General features: G+C 40.0%; 1 protein-coding gene across 1 annotated transcript; it reads left to right on the top strand.

Moving 5' to 3' along the window:
• The first annotated feature begins 2,734 nt into the window (after nucleotides 1–2,734).
• On the top strand, nucleotides 2,735–4,427 carry LOC112634882 (putative uncharacterized protein encoded by LINC01465). The gene has a single exon (XM_025402755.1). It carries the CDS (start codon nucleotides 3,082–3,084, stop codon nucleotides 3,475–3,477), a length of 396 nt encoding a protein of 131 aa, XP_025258540.1. The 5' UTR covers nucleotides 2,735–3,081; the 3' UTR covers nucleotides 3,478–4,427.
• Nucleotides 4,428–11,189: the final 6,762 nt, after the last annotated feature.

Raw genomic sequence — 11,189 nt, 5'->3', positions numbered from 1 at the left:
TTTGGGTATTACCAGTCTGGCCTAATTCATTTTTGAAGATGATTGTCCTATTTACCTTTTGCTGTAGAAATTACAGAGGTGATTATTCAATGGGAAAGGAAATTAATAGTACCTCCTTTGTCAGCTTTCTTTACCATGGAGGGGGTGGAGTGTAATAAACAATAGGGGGAGAGAACATGTAGCTAGGAAGAAATCTCTGCCTTTTGGGTGCTTTGTGCTTATACACTGAAGAGCTAATCTGTGCTGTCAGGTGCCTCTAGCAGGAATTCTTTGGGGACCATTCCACAAGACACAATCTATTGAGTGCACCCTTGCCTACCTGCCAAAAGGTTATTTTAAAATAGTTTGTAAACAAAGCTTTTCTATGTTAGATTAGCAATCAGGATTTTGAAGTATGAAGCAAAACTGTGTTCTCCAAGAATCTTCTCCATATGGTGTGTCCTATATACCATAACATCATCTCCATTTCCAATTGAGGATGGCATTTATTAAAATGTTATTACCATAATCCAGCTTTCCTTTGGTTTAGTATGTACTTATTGAGAAGGGCACTCAAAATACGGCCTTATTACTTTCCATCAGTGGCTTTTTGCAACTACAAATTACTTAAATGCTTGACAGTAGACCTTTAACAAAAAAGTTAATTGCACCAAGTAAATGTCAATAATACTAAGTTCAGAAAGCTGTATTTTTGATAAGGCAAATTCATCTTGTAGGAAACTGTCAACAAGGAAAATGTTCAGTTGGTAATTTTCAGTTGGTGTGTAGACAAATGTAATTAGCAGATTCATTTTTAAAATTGGAGATTAGAGCAGAAATATAGCTATGGGACTAAAACAAGTCGGCTGGTGGCAGTATTTTCTCTTGTAACTTGGGAAACAGTTAACCTCTCAAAATACCTTTACATCCAGTAACTCAAAAATGTTACTACTATTTGGGCAATATGTAGTTGTGGATAAAATTTAAAAGTACAAGATATAAAGAACATTGAGCATTTCTGGTGTGCTTATCCACTGAAAGTTTAAATTATCAGCAGAATTTGTTATACTTTGGGATGCAGATTAACAACTGTTGATTCTCCATAAAAATGTTAGAATGTTTACCTTTAACATTTTTAGGGTTGGATGATTACCTTGGTTGGTTGAATGAAGTGTTTCGGAAAATAAAATCATAATGCAATTAACATGTTATGATTAGTTTCTCCATAAACCAAGATTTGACATAACACCCCAGAGGTTTTCATTATTTGAGAAAACAAGCACTTAATAAAGCTTTGAATTTCCTCTGCTTTGCTATCAAGAAAAGTATACTTAGCCAACATTCAAGTATTTTCTGCATCTTAAGATTCAAGATAAGGTTCTTCACCGCCCTTTCCACAATGAGGCCGCTCCATCCTGATGAGATCAGATTAAGTAAGGTTATTCTCAAGGCTAAACCAAACCCAATCAAGGTACATATATCAGATCACTTTTGAATGACAAAAGCATCGAACTCCTGCTGAAGGGTTTGGTTGGTTTAAAGAACTGCCTTTTTTTTTTTTTTAACAGAGCATCAGAAAACCATACAAAATTGTGATTACATTATATTCAAAACTACCTATTCTGTACAAATACACATCAATTTTCAAAGAAAAGTACTAAACCTGACCACTTATTTCCCTCAGTGAAAATAAAATGCAAAAATACAAGTATCTGGTTTCCACGCAGACTTCAGGATATTAGAACACTGAGTATTTTCATTAGTTATCCAAACTACCTTTTTACTCTATGCAAAGATATTTTGCTATTAGGAGTAGTGGCCACTCAGGAATCAAAATGAGTGTTAGTAGATTTTAAACTCAAATCTAGAAACCACACTTTCAATTCCTAGTCCTCTTCTTCCATACAAAACCTCAAAGATGTAAGTACCACATAACATTGGAATCAAAGGTCATAAAAACCAAAAAGCTAACCCACCACCACAGCAGAATCTGAGCCCCAAGGTTAAACTAAAAAGAAAAAAAAACAACAAAAAACAAAACCATTCACAGCACACTGTACATAGAATTTATTTGTTTGCCTCATACATTAAAAAATTAGAATAGTGCAATTACCTACAAATAAATTCAATCTTCTCATTCACGGAGTTGCAAAGTTTAAAGAAAAACTTTAAATTGCTTTGGGTTCACATTTTTGAAGACACGCTCAGATTTACTAAGAGAGCATATCAGAAACCAGATCTAAAATGTTAAGGCATAAACTTTAATTATCAGGTCTACTTCTGCCCCTACAAAGCCAGTTCTGCAGATCGCTGATTCCACTCCAACCTACAGCTAAAGAATGAAGTAAAACAGGTACACACTAAATCTGGCATTTAACTGCTGAAAGAAGCGTTAGAATTCTTTAGGGTGAAAAAGTTATCTTACACAATTCCACTCCTTCCTTCAAGAGAAGGAATCCAATGGCTTAGCTCTTCCCCCACCTTTAAAAAAGATCGCGGTCCACCCCACTCCCCTCAATTCCTTCTTCCAGGAAAATGTGAAACTAACGGTTTCCGTGCTGGCTGCGCCGGCCGGGCGCCGAGGCTTCGCGGGCTGTCCCCAGGCAGCGCCCCGGAAAACAAAGGGGATTCCCAGCCATTGTCCTCCGCGGCGCTGAGCATCACCAGCACTAGCAAGGCAGTAGCTTGCGCAGTTATCTCCACAGCGGGCAATGTCACAACCCGACCAACAGCACAAACTACTACCTCAGCCAGGGCCATGGTGTAGGGGAGGCACGGGACCACGCGGAGGGCAGCAAAGCGGCTCCGGCGCTTCTCCGTCCTTCCTCGCCGCCGACGTCGGCCCGCCGTCCCTTCTTTTCCTTTCCCTTCCCCGCTGCGCCGCGCCGCGCCCGAAGACCCCGCCCAGCACCCAGCGCCTCGGCTGCTCCCGGCGCGCCCCGAGAGCTACGGGGATCAGAGGCGGCGCCGACGCCCGGGTGTTACAGCCGGCGTTCTCTACGTCAGCCACCGCTCTGAAGAAGGGCGCCGGTGTCCTGCGAGGAAAGCCGCTCCCTCCACTGCCCGAGGGGAGCGCGTTGCCTCACCGCTCGAAAAAAGGAAATGGGCGGCAAAAGCGCAGTCAGACACCAACTGGTTCTGGACGGCCCCCGAGAGGCAGCGAGCAGCGCTCCCGCGCTTCGCCCGCTAGGAGCTGCCGCCACGTCCCGAGCTGCGCCGTTCGCGCCCCTCCCTGCTCCAAGCCCCCGGTGGGGGCTGGGCTGTGGCCGAGCCCGGCACCCGGGCCCCCACCCGCGCCGCGCTGCCGCACCCGCCGTCGGCCCGCTCTCGGCGCCGACAGTCGCCGGGGCGCATCCTGCAGAGGCGGCCGCCGGCTCCGCCAAACAGCAGCCAAGGCATAGCCGGGAAGTCCCCAGGCTACCCGTTCCCCCGCACCCTTCGGGGAAATCCCGTTCAGTTCTGCAGGAGGCGAAAACGGAACAAACGAAAACCCCTTAACAGTGAAACCGGGCCAGGCGATGGCCCGGGTGGCGACGGCCACGACTCGACGCGTGCGGACACGAGACCCGTCTCGCGCTCCGCTGCTCCTGTGCGTCCGGACGAACCTTAGAGATCACTTAAGGAGGCTCGCGCGCTACTCCTCACCACGTGACCGCCCCACCAGGCGGCCCCCCGCGCCGCCATCTTACATCCGGGACAGAGGCGGCGTCCCTTTTCCCCGCCTTGGCAAGCTTCGACGTGCCACCAGAAATCAGCCCCGAAAGAGGGGACCCCGATTCCACGTCACCGGAGTGCTGAGGCAACGGGCGATGCCCTCCGTCGGCTCAGCGGGGAAAAGTGGAGTCCCAAACTTTTTTCGGCCTTTGCCCGCAAAGAAGATGGCGGCGCATACCGCCGCCTAAGCGGACACGTTGTACCCTGGCCGTGGTTTGAAGTTTCCGGCACCTCCTTTCCCATCCAGCAAGGACACAATCATACGAGCCCCACCCACGGGGGGTGGCTGCTGAGCTACATTCCGCAGGAAACAGGCGGGAAGGCTGCGGCACAGCTCGCTTTAAACGCAAGCTTCTGGGACTCGTGGTTTTGGCTTTTTCTTTTTAAACCAAGTTAGGGAGAAGGCTGACTGCCATGGAGCCACTTCTACTTTTGGCCCAGACAACTTACGGGATTTTTTTTTTCCCTCCCATTTAGAGATTTTTTGTAGGAAGTTAACAAATTATTTTAAAGAAAAAGAGCTTGTCAGATAAAATACAGGACGCCCGGTTGAATTGGAATTTCAGATAACCAGTGTTTTGGCATATATGTGTTACATATATTTTTAAAATTGTTTATCTGATATTCCAATTTAACTGTGCATTCTCAATTTTTAATGACTGATCTGGCAGCCCTATCAGCCTTACCCCTGAAAATCCATCATACTCATGACAAAAGTAAGGAATGGAGGGAAATGAAAAGCATGTTTAGCTACAACTTAGAATTGTCTTTGCCCAGACTTTGATCCTTCGTATCCTTGTATAATTCCCTTTCTGGCAAAATAAGATTTTTTTTTCTTAAGCTATTACGATGTAATGTTGGACATTACATCCTTCTGGCCAAGAGGTTTAATTGCAAATTAAAAATTAAATAACTGGCTTTTTGTTTCTATTCTACATGGTATAGGCGATGGGACCCAAACAATTTCTTTTTTTTTTTTTTTTTTTTTTTTTTTTTTTTTTTTTTTTTTTTTTTGAGACGGAGTCTCGCGCTGTGTCACCCAGGCTGGAGTGCAGTGGCGCGATCTCGGCTCACTGCAAGCTCCGCCTCCCAGGTTCACGCCATTCTCCTGCCTCAGCCTCCGAGTAGCTGGGACTACAGGCGCCCGCCACCACGCCCGGCTAGTTTTTTGTATTTTTAGTAGAGACGGGGTTTCACCATGTTAGCCAGGATGGTCTCGATTTCCTGACCTCGTGATCCACCCGCCTCGGCCTCCCAAAGTGCTGGGATTACAGGCTTGAGCCACCGCGCCCGGCCACAATTTCTTAAAGTACAAGTTTTCAAGTTAAAAATCAGCCTGCCTGACATATTTCATAACATTTTTACGTGCATATTCAGAAACTTTCCAATTAAGAATATTTGTGTAAACATAATACATTTGCAATTAAATGCTTTACTTGACAAAGCATAAACTCATCTATCAATCACTAAGCATAAACTCAAATCATAAACTCAAAGCATAAACTCACCTATCAATCACTTACCAGAAAGTCTGTAGAAACTTCACACCATCCTTCCTTGATAAGCAAAGATTGGACTGCCATGGGGATCAACCCTCACTGCTCATTCACTGCACAGTGGATCAGATTATTCTGCACCAGAGCAAATGTCCTTTGCCAGAATGGCACAGATTTTTAAACGGCCATTAAACAGCTGTTTGGTCTATGGTATACAGATTTGTTACAGCAGTAGTTTCCAACTAAATTTAGTCATTACGCTACTTTATCACTTAGATTCCTTTCCATAATCTGTTTTTAACAGTGCTAACACCAATATACTCATCATCCACATATAATGTACTGTTACCATCAACTTTTTCTCCCACCCCCCATAATATCAGGAATCTTAAGTATCCTTTCTCAATATGACCACCATTAGTGAATCAATCCTTTATCGTCACCTCGTAGCAAGAAAATTGCAACAGCTTCCTACCTTAGCTTTCCATACTGTATATATCCTATCGTGCTTATGATTGCAAGTTTATCTTCCTTGGTTTCATAATTTATTCTTAAATCACTCCAGACCCCTGCCATCTCAAATCTAAACTACTCTCCTTGGCTTTCAAGGAATTTTATGAAGGGATGCAATCCTTCACAGCCAACCTTGTTTCACACAATACACCAAAATGTACTGTTTTTTATTTCACAGATATACCTTGCTCACAGTATCTTTGCCTGAAATCCCCCCATATAGCCTTTGGACTCATCCAAAATCTAGGTAGCCATCAAGACTCATTTGAGTTCTACATTAACCACTGAGCTTTTTCATTTCTTTAAAAAAACTTCCTTCTGACTACTAACAGCAATATTAACCTGAACCACAGAAGACTAGGCTATTTTATGATCTCATTTTAATCTGTACTTGTCTTTTACTGTACTTGACATACTTGTTAAAAGGTCTGTATTCCCTATAAAACTGTAAACTCCATGAGGGCAGAGACTAACTCAATGCCTAACACAAAATAGGGTCTAAAACGTTGTTAGCGATACACCAGTATTTAATTGTATAGTCTTGTATCCAGTATTATTTTATATATGCAGTTTCCTTGACTAGCTATAGTAAGCACTTGAGAGTGCTCCAAATAGCTTCTGTCACATACAGCAAGGACAGTTATTAGCACACAGCAGAGTCTTAACGTTCAGTGGTTGTCCGGTGAAAGGCAAAAAATTGGTCCCTATTGTGGGAAGACGTGGATTTTCTGGCCATTCTTGAATGATGTGTGCCAAATGTATTTTACTTCCCTAACTACTTAGTGGTGATAATGCTCCAGGCACAGCACTTTAGAACACACTCCATTTTAAATTCTGTTAAATAACCACTGTTAACTCCATTTCACAGAGGAGGACACCAAAACAGGTTAATTAACTTGCCCAAGGTCACGCATTTAGTAAATAACAGAGTTGGGATTTGCATCTAAGAAGTCTGGCCCCAGACTCTGGGCTCTTAACCACAATGCTGTTATTATAGCATAACTTCTTAAAACACACAACATATGTTTTAAACAGATAAAATGTTTTAAACCTGGACCAATAATAAAAACCCAATGCAATTTTCAAGGTCATCGTTAAGGCAAATCTTTTTTTTCACAGTATTTGAAGTTCTTTGTTATGTTCAAGTATATTTGTCCCAATGGCTCTCATAGAAATAGTAATTGCCTCAAGAGTATTTTTAGTTTATTTTATAAGTCTTGGATTTTAATGGACTGTAAAACATGAAACTATTGTACTGTAGTAGAAAGAACTGCTTTTGAAAAAGCAAGACATAGTGATCTACCTGGACTTTAGGTATGTGACTCTAGTCCCCCTGATCACTTCAACCCCCTGATCCTTGACTCTTCTGTAAAATGAAAATAACTTCTTTGCAAGGCTACTTTGAGGATTAAAGGGAATAATATAGGTAAAACCTTGGCCTGCACATACTAGGTACTCCAGAAATGGTGGTTAAAATTAGCAATTAGAAAAATTATTTTAACTATATCTGACTGCAGTACACACTGAGTAACGTACAAATTCTTGTTCTATACTTTCATTACATAACAAAAAAAGGAATTTTAAAGCAAATTATTTTCTTTGAGAGGTAGAGAGATAGTCTGGCATTGATACGGACAGGCAGTTTCAAAACAGCTTCACCAAATTAAAAAAAAATGCTCCTAAGATTAAGAGAATCTAATCTACATCAGGATTACATTTTTACTTGACCTAGCATTTTTACTTAAGGTTCCAAGTCTTTCTTTCTAAAGTATTGAGAGACACTTTGTGTCTCTGTTTATTGTTTTATTTTTTCATTTTATATATTAATGGTTTTAATAAAGCTCTCAAGAACATTTCCCCTTTATTCTATAATTTTTTTTTCCAAACTGATCATCCTAAACATGTGACTCACTACTGGTAAAGTCTTTAAACAGAGTAAGTGATGTGGGTTATCAATAATGTTTCAGACTTAATGGGGATGAGAAAGCAAACACAAAGTATATTCAAGAAAAAAATGAATCACTGGTCAGATCCAAAGGTAAATTATCAAAGTGGTTATGATTTCAAGTTATAAAGAAATACTAGTATTGCTAGAACATAATTAAAAACCTGGAATCATGCTTAATGGTAACTGTAAAGCAAATAAAGGATCTATACAATCACAGTTATAACTATATAGCTTTCATGAAAAATCTATCCTAGACTACAAAGAAAATTTGGGTTTGAGGCCAATACATTTTCATGATTATAATACATAACTGATACATCTCAACAACATAAAAATTGTAAGGAGAAAGAGTAACAACAGTGGTATTACTTTCAAGAATTGTGTTGGGAACTAAAAAAGAATTTCACAAAATTAGATAAATATATCCAGTCTGACATAAACACCATATGGTAGCTGCCTTAAGAGACAGGAGTTGTATGTTATGTGTTAAATTATGACACAGAGGTAGTAGTAAGAGATGGAAAGCAAATGAAATTTGCACAGTTGGGTCTGAAGCCTAATATTTTATTTTTCTCGATAAAAATAAAATTGCAATATTAAAGGTATGGAGCATTTTTCTCGCATCTCGTAAAACTTCATAGAAGGAAGCAGTTGTTAATATACTGCGATGATTTTCCAAATAATGGCATGGTTTAGCTCTTCTCTGGCTGCACTGTTTATTGAATTTTAGTTTAAAATAAAACTTAGTGTAACTACATTCACAGCAACCAAAAATGGTCTCAAAATTTAATAATTTTCTCATACTTGAGGGGATAGAATCAATACCACAGTATAATTAAGAAGGTTTCAATTGACCTCTGGGTGAAACAAGCACACAGACACCAAATACACGCCAGAAAGACTCAGATATGAGAACTATAAGATTCCAGGTCTTCCATCAAATAGTGCTTTGCAAGAGAAAAATGAAAATAGTTAAAATACATGGGCAATATATGCTGCCTCAAATCCTTCTTGTAAGTAGGCAGTGTCAATATTATAAATCAATAAATCTTAAGATGGGATAAATCTAAAACATCTGCCTCAAAAAACAAAGATCTCCCCCACCTCCCAAAATCATAAAAAACAAACCAAACCCTAATTAAAAAAATTTTTTTGAACTAGAGATAGGATCTTGCTATGTTGTCTAGGTTAGTCTCAAACTCCTGGCCTCAAGTGCTCCTCCCCACCTTGGCTTCCCAAAGTGCTGGGATTATAGGTGTGGGCCACCATGCCAGCCAAAATGCTCATTTAAACAGGTTTTAAATACTTTACTTTGAGAAAAGATATATAATCTCTCTATCCACATAACAAAAAAGATATGATTGTTCCAAATTTAGATGCTGAATCCATCATATTTATAGCAATCCCATTTTGTGAGCATCTTGGCTGCTGAATCCTGTGTATTCATAAAGACAGTAGGAGTTATAGTCACAAATTTTTTATTTTTATTTTTAGTTTTTCATGGCACTTCCAGTTTTTGGAACATATTACTTTAACTTGTTCAGCTATTTCAAAATGGCAGGGGAACTTTACCTTTGCAAAAACGCAACAGTGGCCAAAGTGGAAAGTATTTCTAGAATCTCATTTAATAGAAAGGCAATGAGCAGTGGTTCTACCACTAACAGCTCCACTTTTTCTGAGCAAGGAATAGGCACAATTACAGAAAGAGCTGAAAGAGAAGAGGCAGAGAATGAAAGAGGAATTAAAAGAGAAAAATCAGGGGAAAGTATAAGAAAGATGGTAACGTAAACATAAAATTTAACAAGGAAAAAAACACAAAAGAGAGAAGGGGGAGGGAAGAAAGGGATGTCCAAGAAAAAGGAAGAAAAACAGTCAAAGATCTCTCTTATGATATAGTAATAAATTTATCAAACAACTTGAATAATTACCCTGTCATCATAAAATCAACTCCACACTCAAATTACACATTTTTTCCTCTAAAGAATTAGTAACTAATTGATCAACATCTTTGTTTAGAAATAAGGAAATCGCTTTGAAAAGTCAACATGCCTAGAGTTAAATAAGAGGTAGAGCCGTTCATCATTGCCTCAGAATTAGTCGAGATGACCAAGAATATTCATATAGAACTTGCCACATGTTCTTTTAAATAGCCAACACTGTTATTCGAAATTACTGGATTTGTAAGACATTTAACCCCCTCCGAAATGGGTCTGTATATAAACCAAGATACAAAGACGTTAACTCTCTTTCTGACTCTATAAACACTTTTCATTCAAATGAAAGCACTATTCTACTTTCCAGAGATACAAAAACTTTAATTCAAGTGATCATGAAGTATTAATTTCCCCACTTTATATAAATTGGTAAAATACTATGTGGTATGAACTCCCATTCTTCTCATGAAGGATAATTTTTTTAAAAGAAAAACTCCCTCTAATAATGTAGATAAACACAACCCAGGAACACTAAGCATAGTAAAATGTGATACTTTATACAAGATCAGCTATCTGCCAAAATGCCAAACCTAAGTGGAAATCTAAGGAACATACCCAGCTGCTGGCAATGCTTTCAGAGATCATTTTTGTCTACATCTGTGGTAGTTTTCTATGAAAATCTGTAATCCACAATATTCTGAGCCTGCACACTAACCCATTCCAAGGGTGGCACAGTTAGGGGCTCCTGTAAGTGTTTTGCCTTGGCTAGACAGACTTCACCTACAGCAGTCTCTTGAAAACTTGGTTGCCCATCTGAATTATTCTGTATTTGGGGAGAAAATATTAGTCATTATAAAATAACTACACTGCCCTTCATTGACACTAATGTAATGACCACCTTATTAATAAAGAATATACTTTTGAGTTGTTTTCTAACAGTGCTCCATAACTTAAGCTAATTCATCCTTAACTGTTTCTTAACTGATCCTTTGGCCCAATGGTTACCTGGGACTAGTGGTACCCAATTGTGACAATAAAATACTCTTTAAAATTATATTGAGAAAGGACAAATAATCTAGTTATTATTGGCCTGCAGTAGAAATAATTTAACTGAGTATTATTCTCCAGAATAAAATATTCATCTAATTGAATTGAACAATTCAATTAGATGAATATTTACACTAAATTGTTCATCCCTTTCTTCTGATGATACATACAAATTTAAGAAATATAGCAAGAACTGAATCAATAACCATATATGGAAAAAACAAGAAACAAGAGAGATGTTAGCTGTTAAGTGAATAAAATTAAAAATGAGGCCGGGTGCGGTGGCTCAAGCTTGTAATCCCAGCACTTTGGGAGGCCGAGACGGGCGGATCACAAGGTCAGGAGATTGAGACCATCCTGGCTAACATGGTGAAACCCTGTCTCTACTAAAAATACAAAAAACTAGCCGGGTGAGGTGGCGGACGCCTGTAGTCCCAGCTACTCGGGAGGCTGAGGCAGGAGAATGGCGTAAACCCGGGAGGCGGAGCTTGCAGTGAGCTGAGATCCGGCCACTGCACTCCAGCCTGGGCGACAGAGCGAGACTCCGTCTCAAAAAAA

The sequence above is a fragment of the Theropithecus gelada genome, chromosome 11 (genome assembly GCF_003255815.1).
Source record: "Theropithecus gelada isolate Dixy chromosome 11, Tgel_1.0, whole genome shotgun sequence".
NCBI classification, from domain to species: Eukaryota; Metazoa; Chordata; class Mammalia; order Primates; family Cercopithecidae; genus Theropithecus; species Theropithecus gelada.
This window is presented reverse-complemented; position numbering and strand designations above follow the sequence as displayed.

Coding starts and splice junctions, on each gene's coding strand:
- LOC112634882 (XM_025402755.1), top strand. CDS start 3,082: ATGGGCGGCAAAAGCGCAGTCAGACACCAACTGGTTCTGGACGGCCCC.